General features: G+C 42.4%; 1 protein-coding gene across 1 annotated transcript in view; it reads right to left on the reverse strand.

Annotated features, from left to right (window-relative positions):
* Positions 1 to 24,725, reverse strand: part of SYNE2 (spectrin repeat containing nuclear envelope protein 2) — a 1,843,566-nt gene that overhangs the window by 1,199,501 nt on the left and 619,340 nt on the right. The window contains exon 43 of the mRNA XM_078660317.1: positions 6,689 to 6,989. Coding sequence (XP_078516443.1) covers positions 6,689 to 6,989 — 301 coding nt within the window. The remainder of the gene's footprint in view (positions 1 to 6,688; positions 6,990 to 24,725) is intronic.

Here is a 24,725-nt window from a genome sequence, read left to right on the forward strand (position 1 = left end):
GAGAGTTAATGGTCTGATGGGGAGCTTCCAACCTCTTCACCCACCCATAAAACAGTCAAAATGGGAGTGAGTATATAGTTCAGATTCAAAGTGCATGGCATGGCAAAATTCGGAATCTGCCATTTTGAAGGCAGTAGTACTCTGAATTGGGACTGCAATGACCACGCACACACATTAAGATATGGTCTACAGTGCCATCTTTTTAACTGTGTAGTGTTGATCTGCGGGAAACATCCTTTACAACGCAACTTTTACCACGCAGTGCCTTTACGACGCAACTTTTACAATGCAAACCATTAAAACGCATTGCACTGGGGGGGCGCTCTAGGATAGGGAATAGGTTTAATTTACTATCCAACACCTTCCCTACTATCCACAGGGACTGGAGTTGGAATAGTAAATTAAACTATTCACTATCCAGCGCCCCAAAGCACTATGCGGTGTAAAGGCATGCGTTGTAAAAACAGCGTTGTAAAGGCATGCGATGTAAAAGCATCCGTTGTAATGTCATACATCCTTGATCTGCTCATTGCCGAATGGATCCCTTCTCCTATGCTGAAGTCTTACATTTAAATTAGTATCTGGTACAACAGTATCTAAACTTGGCAACAACAAGTTTTAACCCCTTAGTTGCTGACGTTTTTCCTCCTTTTTTTTTTGTATAATATTTTGGACACTTGGCTCTTAAACCTTGAAAAATTGTATTTACATAAAAGGTATACAGGCCAAATTTGTTTTTCTCACATGTTGGGGATACTAAAGTTACCCACGGTTTGTGGATTGCTCTGGAGGTAACGGCTAAAATAACCAAATTAGATATTTGGGGGGAGGGTAATGGGGGGGAAAGTGATATGCAACAAAAGTGTTTTTTTTCCAAACAATGTAATTAGTAAAAGGTATACTGTGCTACGATATCCATCTTTTCAGCTTCAGGAAAGGGCAGTTTGTGGTGGAAATTGGTGTAAAGACCACAGGTGAACTCCGAATGCTATGCATTTATAAAATGAAGCTGGGAGATTTAGAGTGGCAGATCGAACATACTTGGAGGGGGGTTATTGCTTCAAAGCATCAACCAGGTGGTCAGGAGAAAGTCCATCGACTACTTTAAAAACAAATGCAAATAGGTTTCTAGAGTGCCCTACTTTTCACTGACTAGCATTCAGCTTCATGTTGAAGGATGTGGTGGACAGGTATTTAGAAGGCTGAATAGATAATATCCTCATTGAGTGGGGTGAAGCATTATTGAGGGAGGTTCACGAGCAGATGTTACAACAGTCCAGTTCAGAGCATGCAGATGATCTGATTGATGTTTTAGTAGCATGAAGTGGAAGAGATGATGTTAGGTACTTGGCACTGAGCTACAGTGGCAGTGATATAATTCCCTATGCACTGAGGGGCCGATTCTTACTTGCATAGGAGAAGCTCAACTTTTTGTGGAAGAAGTGTCTGGGACTCGGTCTGGGGTTGTAGCAAATGAATCAAGGAAGCAACGTTTCTCAGTTTTAGAAGAGTTGTTCATAAGACACTGTAGGGCCATCCAGAGGTGAATGGCAAGGAGGAAATCAGAGATACGTGATCAGAAATGTATAGAGAATGTGGGAAAAGGAAGGTGTGTGTGTTAACAGCGTAGAGATGGCAGCCAAACCCAAAAGTAGAAATAATACCCAGAGATTTAGGGGTGGACCAATGGCTGAGCCTTTGGGGGACACCAATTAATAGAAAGGTTGGTGGGCCGAGCTTGGCCCACACCACGGAGAAAGACCATAACGAGAGCCATAGTAGAGCAGGGTCATGTGATACTGATGTTGTGTTGAGAGAAAACTACTATATGGTTGATTAACAATTTCAAATAAGGCTAATATATCAAGGCGTATTAGAATAGATCAAAGATGGTTGTGGAAAGCAGAGCAAATAAGGATTGCTACATGGGAGAGCGCAGACTCATTTGAGTGGAGGCCATGAGAGCCCTATTAAAAGTGGATAAGGAGGTTATTGGGAGATATGTATTGGGTGGTTGATTACTATCTGTTCTAGTACATTGCAGAAGAACGGGAGGTGGGACACTCCAAAGTACCTGCGACATTCAACTTTAGTTACGAGGAGAAGGGTTAGCAGTTGTAGTTCATAGCAGCAGTACCACAGAGGATTTGAAACTTGCTGGTACAACTCAGAAAGAAGGTAGTGTTTAAATAGGTCAGACATAGAGCGCATGCCTAATCTGCAGGCATTCGTTCCCAGATTCCTTTCACAGTGGATATTTCTTGTTGAAAAATATGGATATCTCTGTCTTCTGGATGAGTCTTGATTGTGGGTGGAAACTGTGAGTGTAGCGCAAGTACATTTCTTTACGCTACTGCACTATCTGAATATGGTCGTGAAACATCAAAATGAGGAGCTGCAAAGCAATGTGATATATCTCCACGATTCTAGAAACTCTCAAAGTGATGTCAGATTCAGGTGGACTAATCCATGTGTAAAAAGTACTAACTAAGTGACGTTACTGTGAATTATTTACCTTGAGGCTCTAAACCGCAGGTACTACTCATTTGAAGTATTTTAGACACACCTCTTGTTGAAAAACCTAGATAAAGGGCTGTGGAGGAGTGTCTGTTGTGCAGTTCATTACAAGAAATGTTTTTTTATCTTCTGCACTTGGTACCATTAGGTCACAGAAAGCATCTATTTTGGGGCAGATGTTTGGTCAAAGGTCATAGTCATGAGGTTCACAAATTGTTAAAACAACAGAAAACCTTTAAGAAAGTCATCTAAAATGTATTTATGATATCTCCCATCCTTCTCGCAGATGTTATAAAAACAGAGCTTCAGGGTGGAGAAAAAAGTAATCTGTTGCTCCTCAACATCGAGTCCAGGATATGGGACATTAATAAGGTGGACACAATGTCGATTGACAAAAATCGAAAGGGAAGTATGTATGGATTTTTTATACCTAACTCCACATCTATGTTGTTTAACCAAATATATATTGCTAAGGTACACAGATGTGGAGTTAAGAATAGTAAATGTATCCATCTCTCAGTGCATATACCTTTTGATATTTTGCCCTTAGATATTCTATCCACGATATTAGCGAGCCCAGTGGCGGCTGGAAGGGAATGGAGGTGGCGGGCAGGGTGAAAAATACAAACAAAAAAACTTTCCTCTTCGGCCGGCCCAGTCTCTCCTCTGCTTCCCTTGCAGACGTCTCAGAAGCAGGGAGCACACACAGGCTAAGCCAATCACAATGCTGCGATGCAGCATTGGGATTGGTCTGAGCGCTGTGGTTTGGTGCTCAAATGGGGATTGGGAACCTGGGCATGTTCTCCGCCGAGGCTGTAATGCAGCCTGGGTGGAGAACAGGCAAAGTGCACATGAATGTTTGACCGGCCCAAGACGGCCAGCCAAACATTCATGCACACTTACAGAGTGACCACCACTCCTCCCTGTGTGACCCCCAGCCCCACCCCTCCCTAACCCAGCCCTGCAGCTACCGAAAATAAAATGATAATAACTAAGTTGCTATCATTTTATTTTAATTTTTTTCACTGATATGAGAGCAGTGGGGCGACGTTCCTCCGCCCTAGCGGAGGAGCCGCCCCTAAGTGTGAGCCACAATATTCTTGTACTCTATATTCAAAAGTACTCTCATGAATTAAAGATTTAAATATTCTCTCTAACAATTATTTGCCAGACGGAAGGGCTTTTATTTAAACCCATCTCTTTAGCTGGAGTTCCTGCAAAAAGGGACTGATATTTCTCAACTGTGAGTGCGCGCACCAGGCAGAGCGCGCACAACACAACTCTTACACGGTCACGTGGTGGGGGGAGTTTGGAGGGGGGCCTTGTTTCTTTAAACGGACACATTGTTCAGTTTAGCTGCCTATATTGTGCCCTGCTGACACACAATTGTGTTAAAATGCAGCTCTTAGTAAATGTAATTTTGTGCATATAATTGTTAAAATTCGCTTGAAAGCAGACATGGCAGGTTGTCAGCCGCCTTGCATTTGCTCTGAAAAAATAAACTGCCAGCGATAGATGTTGCCCTCATCTGCCCTCACATTTAAACTACTACTTTAAGACAATTTTGTTTCTGTATTTGCTAGGGGTTTTACAAATAAATGACATCCTTATTGAGCAATTTTCTCCCGAACGGCCGTTCCTAGATAATTGGACCATAGCAGTATTTTTTGTGCATTTTGCCCAGGTACTTTTTTTCCACAGTGATAAAATGGTGAAGTCCTTAATTTCTCAGACTTAGATACCTGCGTGCTTCCTTTATGAATTTAAAGTGTATGCCTATATGTTCCTTTCAGACAGTTCACAGCACGTTGGATGCGTTTGGGTCAATTGGATGTTCTTGTGATGTATGTGCTGCCTGGAGTCAAATATGTAAATCAAGGTGAGAGTCAGCCTTGCCTATACTGTTTGATTATGTGAGTATAGGAAAAGCTGGGTGAATTTAATTGGGTCACTGGAAGGTGCAGTCGAATGTTAAAACAGTTGCGATTGGCCTGCCTGAAGATTCCACTATGGCAGTTGAAGAGACTCTCCCCCTGTACAGGGATCATAACGATCGATTTGAGAAAATTACAGAAGGCCTGTATGTAGGGGTTCTACATTAGTGCCCCATCAAAAAAGATTTCTCTTCTTGCCAACTCCTAAGTCTTACAATACAGAATTTTGGACACCTGCATCAGGTTTCTGAACCCTTCATAGATCTATTTTTTCAGTGCTCCTAATAGTACTACTGTTGACCGCACACAACTTCTGTACAGGCTGGTAAAATGGGTGGACACAATATCTATTGATAAAATAGAGAAAGGTAAGTATGTCTGGGTTTTCTCTACCAACCTCCACATCTATGTAGCTTGACGACATATATATTGTTTTACGAAGTGGAGGGGCTGCAATGAGAATGATTAGGTGTGGGCACCGAATCCCTCTGATATACATATGTATCTCTGAATGAGGTTTGTCATGGTGAATATTCTACCTGCTGTACTGAGCTGTCGTGTCGCAATTAATCAGTAATAAGAATGTTTTATACACGCGGATAATTAATTTCTACTACTTGATATAACATACTCTTTTTACAAAAAGCTCACAAGGAAATGTTTGCAGCTGGGACTGGTGCTAGCCAAACGGAGGGTTGCAATTAGATGGATGAGTTCGACACCCCCCAAGGTGGCGAACTGGACCAAAGATCTGCAGGAGTGGGTGGTGGCGGGAAACAACATTTACAACGAAGTCATTACATTGCACTACCTTTACATAGCAGTCATTACATCGCAACATCCTTTACATAGCATGTCATTACAACGCAGCCATTACATTTCATGTCACTACAGTGCATGTCATTACAATGCATGTCACTACAATGCAGGCATTACATCGCAAGTCATTACAATGCATACCATTACAACACACAGTACCATTACACTATCCAACACGTACCCTACTGTTGCACTCACTGGAGTTAGAATAGTAAATTTTACCCCTACACTATCCAACACTTATCCTACTGTTGCACTCAGTGGAGTTAGAATAGTAATTTTAACCCCTACACTATCCAACACTTACCCTACTGTTGCACTCACTGGAGGTAGAATAGTAATTATTACCCCTATACTATCCAACACTTACCTTAAATGCGATGAAATGGTATGCATTATAATGGTATGCGTTGTAAAGGTATAATGCGATGTAATGCAATGCGTTGTAAAGGTAGTTTCTGAAAATGCGATGTAATGGCATGCAATATAAAATAATGCGTTGTAAAGGATGTTGCGATGTAAAAACTGCGTTGTAAAGGCGTGCATTGTAAATGTATGCGTTGTAACGTCATACATTCGTGGTGGCAGAGATGATCCAGATGAAAAAGGTCAGGAGGGATGATAAATTGGAAGATGATGCGATGGCTTGGAATGTTATGACAGCAGAGATTCCCGTGGGTGGGGGGATCCCCCGCAAGGCTCTCAAAGGGCACACACGGGACACACTAATTCAGGGGAAGTACTAATGCATGGGAGTCACCCGGAGCCCGGAACTGTGGGAGAAACATAGTATCTGTGAGCCATGGTCCGACCTGGGGTATCTGTTATAGTAGGGAAATGTTCAGCGACCAGGGAGCGGGAGGGCTGAGAGGGTAGTTTAAGTGTTATGGTTTGTTTTTTGCTAGAATATCATTGTTCTGTCCAGATCCAGTAATGTAACTCTTCATATGTGATAGGATAAAAATATGTTCTTCTTGAACGGAATGTGTAAATATCATGTCATGGCTCCTGTGAAGTATAACTGCTGCCATACTTTAGTTGTGATTATGGAGGTCACTAAATACTATTAAAAATATATATTTTTTAAAACATACTCTTTTTACATGCAGCCTGTTACCATGGCCTGAGCCTCATTATGATCTTATGATCTAACTCAGTAGCACTTCTTGGATTGACATCAGAATAGGGAAATACCCGATTCGACTTCCAAGATTCAAACATGTCACATGAAGAGAGAACATGCAGGTATATTTGTAGGGGGAATTTTTTTTAGGAAAAAATATTTTGTAGTGAAAAAATATACATCAACATGCTAGAACCATGGACCGCCTAAAAATGCAATGCACTTAAAATCTAAATACAGGCATATATTGCTTTTTAACCAATACCATCAGTGGGTGTTTTGGTGTTGTTCTAACCTGCAATTGATGGATCAGATAGCCATGCAGATCTTTTATTTCCAACCAGACTTCTTCACCAAGGCAAGGGTCTTTTGTACTGCTGAGAAGACGCTCTTCTTGGCTCTTTAACTCCACGATGGACGGAGTTAAATCTTTTGCTTCTGCGAGGAGTTCATGGCAGACTTTCTTCTGAGCTCGTGTCTCTCCGATGCCAGTACAAAGACGTTCATATTTCTTCTGCAGTTCTTTAACTTTCAAGCTTATTTCAAGTTTACTTTGCATATATTTTTGCTTTTCCATCTGGATGTTTTCTAGAAAGCTATAAGAAAGCACAAATCCATGAAAACGTCACTTCCTGTACGTTATTTATATTGCACCATATAAGAACCATTACACTTCTGGGCCAAATGATTTAGGTAAATGAAATTAACATGCTACATTGTAATTTAATTTTCGTATTCTTGAGAGCATGGAAGTGCAATACATTTCAAATAGATGTCAAGTAGCCTTACACCTGAGTGACGCCCTCGGTCAAATGCTGGGACATGTACGCTGAGCCCTAAATCAGGAAAAATACAAGTTTAAGTACCACGACGCAAACAGTGCTTAATTTGCGCTGGTGATTGCGGGTGCTCAACTCTGGCACTTAAGTCACTTAATTATGGTACCATATAGTGGCGCTGTCTGTCTATTTTTGTACAGAGCACAACAGATTAACAATAAATTACACGATAAAAAAAGAATTCAACAGCACCCAAGCTATTCTTACTGGTTTCGATGGCCTGGAAGTGTCCAAAATGTCACATTTATAGGTGTGATGTGTTTAGTAGGCAGTGATTACACTGGCATGTGGAAGTAAAGCTTAGCACCACAGCTTATCCATTTTCGTAGTTTAATTCACAGTTGCTACTACTATCAAATATATATTTTTCAATCAAGGAAATACGAAGAAGGGCTGAGTCAGTGATGTTAGGAATCGCACCTATGAGCTGCAGGTGATACACTGACGTCAACTGTCACTGCTTATATAAATCAACCAACTTACATATAGAAAAATGCAACAAATTCAAATCAAAGTTAATACTTTAATATTTTATTTAAATTAGGCAATTTTTCTGGAGAAAAAATCGGGTCCTACTTTTTTAGCTTCTGATGATTTTTTTTCAGTCAAAATCTATTTCCATGTCTTGCATTTCAAGATTTTTAATGCATGGTTTGTATTTTCAATCTGTCAACCCGTTTTGTGAACAATTAAAAAACAGAAACCGAAATTCTAACAGCTTAAGGACTTTATCGAGTCCAGGGAAATGGAATAGCAGTGAAGAGCCACATTTGCAGAAGTGTTAAGGTAAAAAGCGTGCAACAAGCCTGTCTGCCTGTGACGTGCGTATTGAATGTTTTTCCTCTTTAGTTGGGTTTCATGAGTCCCTATGCATAGCAGAATTATAAAAAGCCACCGAATTTAACATGGACCAGACCCATGGAGCATCAGCGTGCTTATCAAATGAGAGGTGATACAGAAGTGCAATATTAACAAGTGGTAGACAAGATCAATTACAACTGCGGAGTGAATCTAAATATTAGATAGTCCACACTCCCAATAACAGACGTATATGCAATGTACACATTGCGGGATATTTACAAGAAAGTGTGATAACTGCTGCAAAATTAGCTTAATGCAACTCTTCTTATCGCAGTCTATCGCGGGAAAATAACGTGTGTTAACGTAGCATTCACAACAAGGCGGTACCATGCGATAGGCCCACGATAACGCGTCAAATGTCCGCGATAAACTCAATGCGACGCCGCAAAAATGCAAAACACAAATGCAAAAAAAGTTGCAATGAGGTCAATCACGATACAAAAATCTGCGAAAACCAGCGACAGGCCTGCAATTCACACACGTCAGGCGGGAAAAATCACCATAAAAGTAGAAAAAAAAAACAGACAAACAAATGCAAACAACAGCGAAGCACAATGGATGTTGCTGGAGAAAGTACGGAGGACAACCAGAACCCCACAAGCCCCCCCCCCGGAGGACCAGCCTGGGACCTCTGGGTCAGAGAAGGGCAAGGAGAAGAAGAGTAGGAAGAAGCGGTTCAGTCAGCAGGAAAACAGGTTCCTGATAACGGAGGTGGTAGAACACCATCAACAACTGTTCGTCACCTCCACTGTGTCATTGGCAACAAAATATAGCCTATGGCAGTCTATCATGGACAAGGTGACGGCAGTCGGAGCGCTGAAGAGGACAATAGTAGAGGTCAAGAGGCGCTGGAATGATGTCAAGCGCAAAACCAAGCTGAAACTCGCCAACAACCGGAAGGCAGCAATGCAGACTGGAGGTGGGAGTCCTGCGCCACAGGAGGACCTGGACGAGATGGAGGAAATAGTGTTCATAGTCATCAGTGGGAAGACGGTGGCAGAAGTTAAGGGACCGGACACTGCTCAACATGACTGGACACAACAGTTGAGGGACCGGACACTGCTCAACATGACTGGACACAACAGCACCAGGGAGAGTAACGACCAGGGACTGGGGGGACAGGGGGAGATGGGCACAATGGCACACATGTACAATTAAGTAGCGCACATCTGCGGACAAACCATGCCCCAGCCCCCAACTCCCACCAAGAGACCAATGTACTCAAGTATGCAACATCTCAGCACTGTATAGGCACAGAAGTCAAAGGCACACTGCATGAAAGGGATAAGGGGCAGCAAAATCAGAGTTGCAGGGGCGACTCCGCTGAAATGCAGCACACACACACATAACATGCAGAGCACACCAACATTGACAACAATGTGGTACAAACTGCAACACGTCCACAACAGAACACAGGACACAACTGATGCCGCTTGTGTGTAGAAACAGGCCAATCACATTTGGCATTGCAGGGAAATGTGAGTTGATAATGTACAAGTACACACACACATCTGTTATGTTGTTGAAATGTCCACAGTCCCCCATCCAAAAGGCAGCTCCTCCCAAACATCAACAATGTACACAGCCATGCAGTCTGTATGAAAACATATACAATGTGACAACATACATGTGAACACATTCTTAAACTGCATCTCCCCTTCACATTGCAGAGGGAGAATCAACACTTCCTGCAGAGCAGCCTGAACCTTTTTTCTCTGATGACGAAGGGGACCACCACAGCTTCGAATCCGACACCCTCCTACAGCCCGTGGAGAGCCTCCGCAGCCCACCTCCAGGAGCAGGGAAGCCCAGCTGCTACGAGGAGAGCCCACCCTCTGTACAGACCACACAGCAGGCAGCACCCACCAACACGGCTGCCTCAGGACCCCCACGAAGAACACATAGCCTTACAACGCCGTGTATTGGGGTGCCAGGAGAATCTGGCTGAACAGGTGCGGGTGGGCTTCAACCGCATGACAGCCAAACTAGATGCCATACATGGGTGTCTAAGTCCCATAAGGGACCACTCAAGGTCCCTAACAGACACCCACAGGCCCCTCCATTATCTCCAATGGACCATGGCTGACATCGCTGGAGCCCTGACTCAGAGACTAGAACAACTGTCCAGTGAGAGTGGCTCCAGCGCTGTCACCTGGGAGTTGGCGCGGGCGGAAAGAGTGACTGCCACTGCTGCACACCAGCGAGAGGTAGCTGGGTTTCTCAATGACCTCGGGACCATCCTCATGGCATTGCTGCCACAAGGCCTGGCGCTGATGCATGCTGCTGCTACCACAAAATCTACCTCACCACTCCCTGAAGTGTCAGTGCCACACTGTGTGGCAGACATTCCACCTCCAGCCCCTGAGGTATCACTGCCACACAGTGCTGGAGACAGAACACCACCACCCACACGTGAGGCACATGAAACAGCAGGGGACGAAGGTGCGGATGAAATCGCCTTACTGGTAAGAAGAAAACTGTAGCATTCATCTCCGCCATATGGCCTGTTTCTGCTTGGTTCTGCCCTCTGCATCATCACCTTCCACTGTCACCCGATACACTCTGAGACATTCACCATGGACCTCGACATGGACTGCCATATTCTATTTGATTGCCAATGACACAGCAATCAGATAGCGGACTGAACTCTTCCTCTTCCTTTGGACTTGTCATTCCCTGAAGGACTCTGGCTAGCCCTCCACGGGTCAACATTGTAAAGTGGGGTTTGCATGGCCCTGTACTGCTCTAGCTGCAACACTCCACTGTATTTGCATTAAACATTCATAATCAAACAGATGTGTCATGTCTATGATCTTACAAGTGTGGAAGTATGGATGAATGTAGGCTCAGTGATCCCCCCTTACTTCTATGTTGCTCATTTTGTTGGACTTGGGTCACAGGGTGACACATTGCCGAATGCTGTCTGGGTGGCGCCGACACAACAACATGGACACATGCATTAGTTACTTACTTGTCCAGCCCAGTACGGAACCACGGCCAGAGCCCTGGGGTCACTGTTCAAACCTTATGCTGGACTGGCATACGCAAGGCCAGCCCACTCCGCTCACTCTCACAGGGGTGACGACCACGTTACATGTGTCAGGTCTTCCCTGTAGTGATCTGCAGTTCACAGGTCTCGTTGTCAGCATGCCACAGACACTCCCCCATGGCTGGTTAACACCCACATCACACCCATCCAGCACATGTGTCACAGGACATGTGACCCTGCCAATAAAAAGGGCAGGGTGAATGTGCTCAGCGCCATTTTTACTCTCTATCTGGGTGTATTTGTGTGGTGTTAATGTAGGCATGAGGGCCTAGGGCCATGCAACATCACATTCCCCAGGGCCGGAGGTGACATGATGTCATCCACCTTATGATACTCAATCACAGAGGGTCCACGACTTGCGGGGCACATACTTGGTGGCACCGGACACACTGCGGCCAGCACAGGCACACCGCCACGGGACTGTGACTTTCGGTGCACTGGGGTAGGGGCACCTTAAGTGCTGAGCAGGTGTGCAGCCTGCGATGATGCCCCGGCTTGGAGGTCCGGACTGGGGGCGCATGGGCGGGAATGCACCGCTGAGCAGCATGAGGGCCTGGGGTGCAGCTGCCTGGGTGTGCAGGGGCTGGCATGCACCCCTGGGTGGCGGGAGGGGCTGGGGTGCAGCTTCCTGGGTGCCCTGGGGCGGACAGGCGATGATGGTGTGTGCAATTGTATGTACTTTGCCATTCATGTATCTGGACTCTGTTTCAGATGAGGGATCTGTATCAGATGAGGGACCTGGTGAACTGCAGTACATACCGGCACGTGGTTGGAGACACACCAGTGGCAGCAGGTGAGCAGTGCGGCCTGGGTGTGCAGTGTCGGCACTCTCTCTCTATGTCCCTCTCTTCTTTTCTCTGTGTCTCTCTCTCCCTCTCTTTACGTCTCCTCTCTCCCTCCCTCTCTTTCCGTCTCCCTCACTCTCTCCCTCTCTTTCCGTCTTTCTCTCTCTCTCCCTCTCTTTCTCTGTATCTCTCTCTCTCCTTCGCTCTCTCTCTGTTTTTTGATGAGCACATGACACACCTTCTTATCTGGATTTTTGTCTTGCAAGCTGTGACCTACAGATTGTCCCGAGGAGACCCGCCATGAGTCTTCATTAATGTTCTTTTGAGGTTTTTTAATACATTTCCATTTGATAGTTCGAAGGTGAATGTATGATGCTCATTTTTGTGATGACACATGCATGTTACCTTTTGTGATAGTGCGACATCAGGTGAAGTTTTTTGTACATGATTTTGTGAAGTTGATGTGACATGTATTTGCCCGGGTGGGGGGGGTCCTGGGGGTGGCGGTGGGTGTGGTGGCCCTGTTGGGGCTCCCAGCTGCATGATCAGTGGCTCTATGGCATCTGTTGCCCTTTAGGTGTGGATCTGGCTTGGGCTCCCTTTTCTAGTGCAGGCTGTCATCCGACTTTACACTAGGTCAGAGTAGGTGTTAATTTCCTGCTGCTAACGCGCCTTATCACCTGTTTTGGGTTCTTTGCGCCAATCTGGCTGGTTGTTGAGAATGTTGCGGAGTGGTGTTGTTGTGGCTCTTGGGACTGGAACGCTTACTCTGCATCTCATTAGCGATAGTTGCAAGGGTCATCTGTGGCTACGTTTTTTGCGGCTGCTATCTCAGGTAAACTGATGTTATGGGCTGTTTGCACCCGTTCTGAATGGGGCGATAAATTTATCGCCACTCTGGCTGCGATAAAGTGCTGATAACTCTGTGGTGAATCCTTGAGAATATGCCCCATTATTTTGTGAACTCAGTGTAGTTTCAACAGTCCAAGGAAAGAACTGATACAGGTCGCGAATGTCTTCTGTTTTTGAATATGTCATCGGAGGGATTAGCCCAGATCGAAGAACAAACAAAATGACAGATTTTGGAAAATTTGCGGAGAAGGACTGAGTTAGCGTTCTTTGTGTTTTTTTAAACAAGCCATAGCAGAAGGAGGGTGTCAGAGCTCCTTAGAGACTGAAGACCTCCTGATATTAGCAGTTGCTGACCAGGGCTGTGCTGGCTGTAGCAGGCACCGGTGTTTTCCTGGAGTGCCGCAAGGGTGGGGGACGTTTATTGACCCATGGGGGCCGATTTTGCAGCTTTGCTGCAATTTCGCCCCTGTAACAAAGGCGGCAGCGGTGCTTGACACTAACACCCCCCCTCCGGGCCGGAACATCCCAGTACAACCCTCCTGCCTCCCTTTCCCTCTCTTGCAGGGTGCCTATCAAGCAGAATAGCCAGGGCTGGTTTCTGTTCCCTGTCCAGCCGTGTTGTTGACCCACGCGATGGGGATCCCATGGTGAAGAGCTTGGGACCAATGCAGGCTCATTTCGAATATGCTTCTTGGTTCAATAGCAAGCCACTAAAAGATTCGTGACAATCGGAGGGATGTGTTTGAAGCATTTGATTCCTTACACATATTTGATTGCAGCATCAATGGGCACTCTATAAGGGACTAGGAGTATATTGGGTACACCTAAATGGAGGGAAGTAGTCATAGTCTATTTTGGATAAAATCGAGGCTTGTACTACTGTTGTGATAAGGGCTTTTATCCTATAAATTAGCCTTAGTTGATATTGGACACTTCTTTCAAGCAATTAATATTTAGTGCAGATTCAGGTATTTGCCTAGGGTAAAGCCTAAAGATTTAGCGCAGTCAATAAAGGAAAGCTTCCAACCCAAAATGGTGATAAATTTAAGCCACAATTGGATCTCAGCGGAACAATGAGGGGCAAAATTAGTAGTTACTCCATTTTAGATGATTCAGTTTGAATTGTTAATAGGACATTCAAGTTTAAAAATCTACAAGAATCTGTGTCAGGGGAACAATGTTCATGAATGTCAAACTAGGCGTTGTTATAATGGCACATCCCTTCGCTGCAAAGGCACCCGACTTTTCACTTTCTTCCCTTGTCTTGAGACTGGTGTCAGGGTTGTGAGCTACTCTCAAAGAGCAAACAGTGTGTACAACGCTGTCTATACAACGCGGTGCCATTACAACGCAGTCAGTACAATGACTGTGTTGTTACCACGCATATCATTACAATGCAGGTCATTACAATGACTTTCTGTAGGGGGCTTTGGGTGCTGGATTTCCCTACTGTTGCACAGACTGGAGTTGGAATAGTAAATTATACTATTCCAAACTCCAGCGCCCCCTCTATTGTAAGTTAATATAATGGCTTGCGTTGTAATGGTATGCATGGTAACAACGCGGTTGTTGTACTGATCGCGTTGTAAAGTCATCTGTTGTAAACGCATGTGTTGTAACGTCATGTATTCCTCTCAAAGCTTTGATGGGCAATATCGGTACCATAAGCACTACGTAGCATTCAAAAACCGGGGAGGAAGAAAAATTTCAAGGAAGACATGGATATTGTGTGGACGGATAAGTCAATGGAAAATACATTAAGTGATTCCCTTTAAGAGGGTTGGCATCTTTCCCAATCGATCATGGTGTCTGCTGCAAATCTGGAGTACATGACCTTACCAATCCAAGATGGCGGAGGGTAGTTCTTCTGAGTTAAGTGGGAAACAGACAGTGGTGCCGCGCAAAGTTCCCCACTTTTTACACTTCACAAATTACTACATAAAATGTTGAAAGATACATGACATGAATGTGCACTGAGCACGTTTCTTACTTGAGTTAATGATTAATGGAGATATTTTGCTTCACATTACTACTATGGAGTGCATTTATTGCAGAATTAGAGAATCTACTCACATGTGTGTGTTAACTATAGTAATTAAGTTGTTTTAATAACGTCTTAACGGAAATAAAATTATCGTCAATTAATAAATAATGTACTTACCCTATAGAATAAACCCTGCTTTCATAAAAGTGTGCTATAATGAATGAATAACATTTAGTGACTTGAAAATTTTATTAAAACCATCCTCATATATGTGGAATGTGATTTTAACGATAACGTTTATGGAATGTGCACTTTTATGTTACATGTATACATATTTAAATGTAGTTCTCAGTCACACTTACACTTGCTCAAATCTAAGATTATTTATATGTTACATGTAAATGAATTTATTGTAAAGCACTGGAAATGTATATTGATTTATGTTTAAATGTGGACACGCATATTAAATTTGCTCACCTGAATTGATGTTACCTTGTCCCAACCATTTAGACATGTATTTCACCATGCTGCATTTAATTAAAATAATTCTGCGAACTAAATTCTGCAGGTATTCACATGTATTGTTATTTTACAAGAGATACATTATTCTTCTAGAGATAAGGGAAAGAGCCTGAGAAAAAGATCTTGACAAAGGTACCTGGAGAGCATGCGCGCTAACTGAATGGACTATTTAGAAAATCTCTTGCTTCATGTTGTGTCTGCGACAGAGCTGTCATTCCCACATCCAGTGTGGGACAGTTTATTGATGCTGCAGCCTGCAACCTGGGACCCTGAAGAGAATAATGGACCCCCGATGGTGTGATCAAGGGGCTGTTACCTAATGGACTCTGTACGTTATTATTTAGTGTTTGTCCCAAATTCCTCAGAGATTCCTTCCTGACTTTTGCCGGAATGCTTTTCTGAACCCTTTCTACAGACTCCATGCGGAACTCTCTTTTATGGACTCCTTGCAGACACCTTCACTGATTCCCTAATACTCAAAAGGGCTTTATGAGGGTTATTCCTCAAAGTTTTCTTTTGATTACTTTTGAAGTCTGGCTTAGGCTAACATTCATTCCCGAGTCACAGACGACGCTTGACCAAGCTTTTGAGATGCTAAAGTTTTCCTACTTGATTTCTTTTTTTCCCGTTCTGATTTCCCCCATGAAAAGTCCCTGATTATTTAGGTTCCTTATTATTCAATAATCCACAGCACTTTGGAGACTTAGATTACTAATGTATAGGTGAGAGGGTATTAGACTATTTTATGAGCATCAAATATTTATGTTGTTATTTTGTATCTCTATAACAAAACTAATTGTTTATTTGATATTGGTCAGCCTCAATTGCTTTAGGAGTCTTGGACTTTCAGTAGTTATTCTGTACCTTTACAGGGTAGTCTTAAGAATAGTCTATTTAACTTTAATTTGTAATAAACCTTTTTGAACTTGGCTGCATATTCCAGGTCCTCATTGTGTAGCCAAATGGGTTGCACTGTTAATTTGAATTTGATTGAATATAAATGCTAACTCCCATAATTTTTCAGTCGCGTTAAAAAGGTACACCGGAGGACCAATGGTAAGCAAGTGGGCCCAGAAACCGCTGAATCAAATCAATGTAAACCAGCACAACTAAGAACCTTTTGCTTGGCAACTATGTATCTTGCTAGGTTCTTCAACCTTCATACTAGTTCAAATTCGGCTCCATGTGCACCTTTGTTGTTTTGGTTGCTTCCTTCAGTTCTTTTCAATGTCTGTCTGCTTCTCTACTCTGCTACAGACATCCTGCTGCCTCTTGTAATAAAATAAGTTATTTACAGGTGACAAGTCTAATCCTGTAGATTCTTCATGAAGGAGGCCACAGGTGACTGTAGGTTGTATTGTTCCACCTATTTAGTTTCAATTTTCAATTTTTCTTTTTGCACACATATATTTTCAGTACCATCACCATCTAGGTCCTGAGGAAGGCCAAGATCGAAGATCGATCATCATGGTTGAAACATGTAGACTCTCCATTTAGACCAACACGCTCGACAATTCTTTCAGTGCGCATTTGCACTGTTTTTAACAATTGACACCAAACGCTAACTGTTTCGTTTGATAGCCAATTTTAATATCACTATATATATCACTTTTTCTCGCACTGCAAACACCCACCTTTATAAATACTCTTCATGATTCACAGATCTTAGGAGATCAGACCAACTGACCAATTTGAAAACATCCGTGAGCTCCTCCCTTACAGGAAGGGGGTTGCATCCCTTGGTTGCACTAGGCCTTGCAACTAAGATGAGATCCCAAATGATGAAGCATGCCACCTTGGTGGGTGATGTTATTCTGCCCTCTTAAAAATAACTTTTTTTTCCATAAACACATAATATTGCCTGTTTGCGCTGTAATTGCCTCTGACTTCTCCCTCTCTTTTTTTAGGGGGAGCGTTACTAGACTCGCACATTTTTTTGTTTGTAGTATAGTGGACTGGGGATTGTGTCCCTGCAGATCTCTAAACTCACCATGAGACCTCTTACCCACCTTGTGTTTTGTATATGAACTAAGTTCCTCAAGTGCTGAAGTTCTTATCACTCCATCTCCTTTGAACCCACTCCTTGATTCTCAATGCATGCTGAGGGTGTCGGATGTATGACGTTACAACTCAGGCTATTACAACGCCTGCCTTTACAACGCGGTTTTTACATCGCAATCCATTACAACGCATAGCGCTTTGGGGTGCTGGATAGTGAAAAGTTTAATTTACTATTCCAACACCAGTCCCCGTGGACACTAGGGAAGGTGTTGTATAGTAAATTAAACTTATTCCCTATCCTAGAGCGCCCCCCAGCGCAATGCGTTGTAATGGTTTGCGTTGTAATGACCGCGTTGTAATGGTAGTGCGTTGTAAAAGTTTCGTTGTAAAGGTTGTTCACCGAGGGTGTCACCTTTCTATTAAAGTATAGTTCACAATCTGTTGAAAAATTGCTCTGAATCTTGACTGAGTTTGTCCCTCTGTTTCCCCAAGACACCAAGAACCAAGATGCTGGCACTTATCTGGAAAGAAAGCTGTGGACAGTACCCTGACAAATGCAAGCACAAGGTCCAACAAGACTACCATAGCCGGAAAGCTACAGCAGACATGGGGGTCTTACCACAAGACCTGTGGTGGAAATATTAGCCACAGGGGAAGAAATAAGTCAGAGTTCTATAAAGTCTGCTTCACCCACTCCCATATGTGGAACATTTGGAGATGGCCTATGACTTCAGCCGGCCTTTGCATTATTAGCTCTGAGGCAGACTGGTAGATGACTGCTTGCAAAGCACTTTGGAAATATCTGGAAATCCTTGTCCGCTGTTACTTCTGTTATTGATAAGTGTATCACTATGGCATCCTTCAAGTCCTCCTGTCAACTGGAACCATCTTTCAACAGACATAAAAATACTGCTCATTATGTTTGGGATGCAACACAAGAGGCAATCTGGTCTTAAAATCGACGGACATTAAACCTGTGTACCAGTTTTTCCAACCCTCACTTGTCTTCTGTTACCAAACAAGCTGTGGAAGAAAAGGAAATGCTGGCTGGTGGAAAATCCAAGACATACTAGATACCTTGGAGCACAGAATGATGGATAAGGGACCAACTTGAAAAATGTCAAAACACACCAGGAATCTATGTACAAGAAAGTAAGTTCCACAGATGGGAAGATTGAGAGGATAGAATAGCTGTGTGCACAATGACTTGAGTGGGATTTGGTAAAATCTAACATGTTTCAGTCACGCATCCACAAATCTTGAATACTTTTCTAGAGGATAGGGTAATGTTCTGTAAACTTTTATCTCTCTAACACCATCAGGTAAGAGGGCTGACTGAAATGGAGAACTAATTAAATTTTCCAACAGTTATAGAAACATTCCTGCAAAAGGAAGTTCTCTTTCGTCACTCTACTGGGGTGCACCAGATGGTTCAGTAGGCAACCACAATACCAAAAAGTAACGCCTAGAAGAATGAAGGGAATCTTGACACAATTTATCTGAACCTTGGTAACCGTATTACTTGAGAGAACATTTGAGGGAGCCTGCAGTAAAAAAGAACTATCTCGCCAGGTCAATTGAGTTATTTTGCTCCTAGCCTTATGTTTATCAAAAAGAGGCTAAAGAAGCAAGTTCCTGAGGAAACGGGCAATGCTTCGGTCCTATTCAATTCTCAGATGTGAGAGACAAAACATCTTTAATAGCTCAAGGTGAGGCCAGAGTGACCTCTGTCACCTCTTTAGAACGATTAGGTAGTGAATGACAAAAACTGAGAAGTGGCTCTAACATAATGGTGTGTACTAATACCAAGTCTGAAAGATCCTTGAAGTTGCTATTGTGTTTTTGGTGACTGGCTATGCAGACTTATTTATGTATGCAGGTTTGTCCTGTGTCTTGTGACCTTCTGTATGCTAAGGCTGGAGGTTGCCCGGTGTTTCCCTGGTCTCCATTTCAGAGATGAAACTAGGGTCATGTGCTTTCCCTATCCCTTCTTTGTCTTCAATCCATCCCATCCCTCCTCTTCACCTTCAAGACCCACATATATGTATGAAAACCTTTCAAATGAGGTACTCCACATCTACAGATAAAATCTGAAATCCATGTATTTTCTCTGTGCATTAGTGACATCCTGTTATAGGCATTGCTTCTAGGGCTATCTCCACTGTTAAGGTCTTTCCAACAATCCCACACAATTCTATCCTGAGTTCTCCCCCCACTTTTGTCCATACCTCCACTCTTTTGTTTCTTGCCTTTCCATGTAGAGGTCCTGGGTCCTTCAGACACCCTACCGGGTGCTCAATCAGGAGAGGTAACATGGGTCAATGGGGGGCATTATATACACCCTCATTAAGAACATAATATTTGGTTGGTTTCATGTGTAATATTCCGGTGCACAAAATTAATCATATACGCTTTTGTGATTTTCCTCTGTTTAGAGTTACTGCAGGTCACAACAAAAACAAAACAATATATCATGATTTGTTCTATGAAAGAAAAAAATAAAAAGGAGGAAAGCAAAATGGAAAAAGGAAAAGGGGAGAGATTTGGAGAAGAGACTTTCAGATAGCAATGAACATCTTCAGTTTTTAGATGGTCTGAGATATTTGTGTGGATGAGTTTGATATTTCCTGCCGTTTTCTCAAAGTAGCATCACAAGGTATAGTAACTTTTTTGAGTAGGATGCAGATACCTAGTTGCCAAACCATAACCAAAACAGTGCAGAAAAGTATACCCTTATCCAGATTAGCCATTTCCCCCAGATGATCTGTACAGAAAATTAAGACTTTGAATACAACCTGTAACTTTAAGCAAAGTCCTATATTGACAACTTTCTATGGGCAAAATACACCATCTGTCAGTGTTATACATATAGCTACTTTTCTTGCTCAACTGAGATATAAATGTTTGCTCTGGGAATTCCAAATGGAGGTTCTTAACACATTCCCCGTCAAAAAGAAGTCTAGAGGGGTTGTTAAGCTCAAGACATTGTTGTGCTGCTTCCAGTACCACCAAGCTAGGAGGTTTTACAAGGAATCCTATTTTAAAGATGTATGTTTCTTCATCATTTGTATGTTTCAACCATTATTTTGCGTTTCTATACTTCTTTTCTCATCATTGTTGGGTGGCTAGAACCCGACGTCTATCCTCTTTCCATTTCACTGGTATTTTCAGCAGTTAATTCTTATTATACTTTAAGTTCATATGGAAACATTTCCATAAATTAACTGTTAACTGTATTAAATCATACTACATATACCCCTTGTGAAGAGATTTGTTAATGAGCCTGTAAGGAAAAAAGTGAGTCTTTTCTTGTGGTCCTGCTACAGCTCACACCCACTGGTTGGTCACCCAACCAAATTTAACATTAAATAAACTCAATCTCCTCTAAGGTAAATCTTTTTAATGGGGGCATCTAATGGGCTGGTGCTATCAATATATATATAGGCTAACAACATTTAAAAACTACAGTCAACTAAAAGTAATTCCTAGGGGTGTACCAGTTTTAGCTGTATCACGGGCACTCCAGTGCAAATTGCATTCCCTGCTGCATTGAGGAGCAACCTATCTTTGTTGAAGACCTGTTAAATTCAAGAATATTGCATTAAGTGGTCCTCATAAAGGGACATGTGCCTGATGGCACCCCGAATCTCCTAGGGTGGGATTCCACCATGCCTAGGTGTGAGAAATTGGGCTTTTGACTGACTGGGGACTGAGCCCTGATCAAGAAACAGCCATAATGCCTTGCAGGGAGAACCACAAAAAGTCATTAAATCAACCTGTGCTTAACCCTGGGAAACTTGGCACGAAAAGCAGTCAGTCTTAACTTAGTGGCAATCCGTAAAGTATTCATGCAGTACACAAACAGTATTTAAGTGAAAACACACCATAAGAAAAATCCCACACCAATTTAGAAGAATAGACTGAATTGTAATAAATTATTTCACGCCAAAACAACAAAAATCAAATCAGCAGAACCAGATTTATGAATTAATACCTATTGCCTAATAAATGTAAGTGCCAACCGCAGACATCTAATCGTGCGAGACTCATTCAACGATGATCAGTATGGCAGACCATGATGGACATGGTTTAGATACAAGAAGTGGATTGAGCCTGGACAGCGCTTACCTTCTGACTTAGAAGAAACTTTGAGAAAAATGTTCTGAGAAGGTAAAGTTCAGTGGAGCACGGATACAGAGGGTGTCTGAGAAGGGAGAGTCAACATCAGTGAGCCCTTTGTCGAAGCTACTGTGCAGATTTGTACGTTATGACTTAGTCTCTTTTTTGGAAGTCGAATATCTCCAGCAGGACGAGGCAGAGGGCTGTAGAGAAGACAATTCCATGAGGTTGGATATCCCTTCGGCGAAGGACCGCTGAAAAGGATCTGCTGCTGTAGAGAAGAATGTAGCAGGAGATGCAGTGAAGAGAATCCGACTAGAGATGCACCTCGGGCAGATAGATGAGCAGGTTGATCCCAGTCTCCTCCTGGTTCTCAGAGGAGTTGTTGGCTAAAATCTGTGTAGGTCCTCAGTTTTGGGATTCAGAGATCTGGGCACTGTTAGCACCACAACCAAGGGTCAATGAACTGGTAGGGCAGCACTTGGGGGTTTAGGGCTGACTCAGGCTGTGTCAAGGTGCAGCTTCAAGATGTTAAGAGTCTTTTATGTCATGGTGGCTCTGAGCAGGAGGCCAGTAAACTAGCCCTTGGAGTCACTTTGGTAGTCCTAGGTTCAGGTAAAAAAACAGGGTTCAACAGTAGGGCTGACCTCTGAGGGTTCAAGGCAGGCTCAAGACAGCAGAGTAGTCCTTCAGGCAAGCAGTCATGCAGAGTGCACAGGAGGTCACAGCAGCAGGCAGTCCTCTGAGAGTCCTTCCGTAGGTCCAGGAGTGAACTGAAGAGTTGGAGTCTGAGGTTGTATTATTATACCCTGCTGCCCTCCTTCTGGTAGGTGGGAGACATTCCTAGAAGTGCATGAAGTTTCCTGTCTCTCCTGCCCTGGCTCCAAGCTGTCTGAAGTGACAATGTGGAGGTGATAGATCCTCTGTGTGAAGGTACAGCACTCCCTATTAAGTTGCAAGTGGGGTTAAGTTAGCTCCACCCCCCATCCTGCCAGCAGATGACCCATTCAGGCACAAACAATCACTCTATTGTGTGACAGTTTGGGAGGAATTCACAAAGTTTAACTGACAGTTACACCCACTCATGTTGACCCAAGACAGGCTGCAGGCACAAATGTGCTGAGGGCAGAAAAAATGGCAACCTTCTAAAAGTATATGAACTAGGAAGGGCATCCCAATATTCCCTTGAAAGCTTGGGTAAACAATAATGTCATCAATGTAAAGTACCCACAAAGGATTTGTTTATGCAAATATTTGATTATTTGACCAGATTTAATAAGTCAAGTTATGGCATCAATGAAATACGTCAATGTTATTTAGAAGAATCAATTTGCAAAGTAATATTGCTATCAGGAAGAAATAATTCAATGGCAGGTGTTGTAATTCGATATCTTATATTCCATAAGAAAAACTGATTAAAAAAATATTTTTAATATCAAAAATCAATTACCAACCTGTTTCAAGGGACCAAAATCGACTTTATTACATACTTTACGTATATTAAAAAATGAATTGATATTGGCCATAAAGAATATAAATATTTCAAAGAATGATAAATATACTGATCAAAGATATGACGAAATATGTAACTCAATAAAAAGGACAAAGATATGGATGGGCCTATACATTGTGAAAAGTTTGCAGAAGTGCTATGTCTCTTTGAAATATTAGTTCTCTTACAAGAATATGAAAGTGACCAGCCAATGAGCATTAACTAGTTATCAGCAAATAACATAGTTAAATTGATGCAAAAATGTCTTACTGATACATCCAAAAGCATAACGCAAAAAAGAGAGATTCATAAAACACATTTCAATAGACAGGTAACATAGTTTGTAATACTTGTCAATCTAATGGTGGTAAAGACACACTATTAATAAAAACAAGATTCTCTTACTGATTATATACTCAGAAACGTGTATACCTGCAGATCAAAACAACCAAATAAGCACTAAGAACATATTGACAGTCATGTAACAAAGAACAATATTTCAATAATTAGGACCTGTAAGTGTTTCTATACAGTATATTAAAATTTGAATTAATGTTCTAACTATTACAATGAAGAAAGTGCTTGTCATTCCACAGAAATATTTAAACCTTTTCTGACACTATCAGTTTTCCATATCCATTTATTCTCTTTGATTGTTAGGACATGGTCCACATTTAAAGATCTAATTGTTGATTTAGCAACATCAATGACCCACCTTTTTATCTCTTTTTGGTGTGATTAGGTAGTGTGTAATGTTCCACCATAGGTGCAACAACACTCTAATATGGTGGCTGCTTAGTTTTTAACATCCACAGATGCTTGAAATACACTAAGCCATTTTTGACCTTGTTCGAAGGCCTTCTCCATTAAGTAGGAGATACGACTTCTTTAAGACTACCAATAGGATGGCCTCTCCGGGTTAGCCTTCTAGATGTTTTTAGCATCTTGAAGACACTTCTGGGTTTACTTGTTCTACACAATCACGTCGGATTCATTACGTACTCTGAAACTCGATGTATGGCCGTGTCTCAATTAACTTTTGACTGCCAACCATCGTAGTATATATTGAGTTTTCTTTTTAAATATTTACAAATAACTAAGATACTGAACTAATGTGTTTCATTAATACTCTAAAACTAACTTCTGGTACAGCATCTAAATTATTGAAATTCTATGTAGACTTGTCGAGTAAGTTAAACAATGTTAACCTTTCTCCTAAATCATTCATTTACCAAGTACAGAGAGATTGCTGCATTTTTCAATATTCTTTATACTTCCTCTCTTGGATAGTATATATACCATAACTTTTTTAAATCTGTTTTTCTTTTACTGATGCTAGAAAAAATGTGTGGCCATTAAATTACAGACAGGATTTTGTTCCTGTAGCATTTGCTCTTTATTTACGTCAGACTTCACAATTTGTTGTATAAGTATATATATATTTGTACAATTTATAGGTTGTCCTTTGCCATGCCTAGACAACCTGAGCCTTACCAACCACGTTTAGATAATATGTAGTTATTTCTATTTTTTACAGTATTCTATACTGGTCATTCATATGGAAGCCCTTTCATTATAATTCTACTGCTTATACCTAGAAGAACCAAGGGGGTCATTATGATAGCGGAAGCACCGCCAGGCCGGGGGGGGGGTCCATCCGCCATCACCAAGTGTATTATGCACCGCCAAATTAGGATCGCAGTGGGTACCACGGCTGATGCAAAGTCCGTCCACCGCTTCACCGCCAAAGGCAATCACACTGATTGCCTGGTGGACAGTGCAGGGCCACTAAAATGGTGGCGGTGCCTAGCAGGCACTGTCCACCAAA

Source organism: Lissotriton helveticus, chromosome 9 (assembly GCF_964261635.1).
Source record: "Lissotriton helveticus chromosome 9, aLisHel1.1, whole genome shotgun sequence".
NCBI lineage: Eukaryota > Metazoa > Chordata > Amphibia > Caudata > Salamandridae > Lissotriton > Lissotriton helveticus.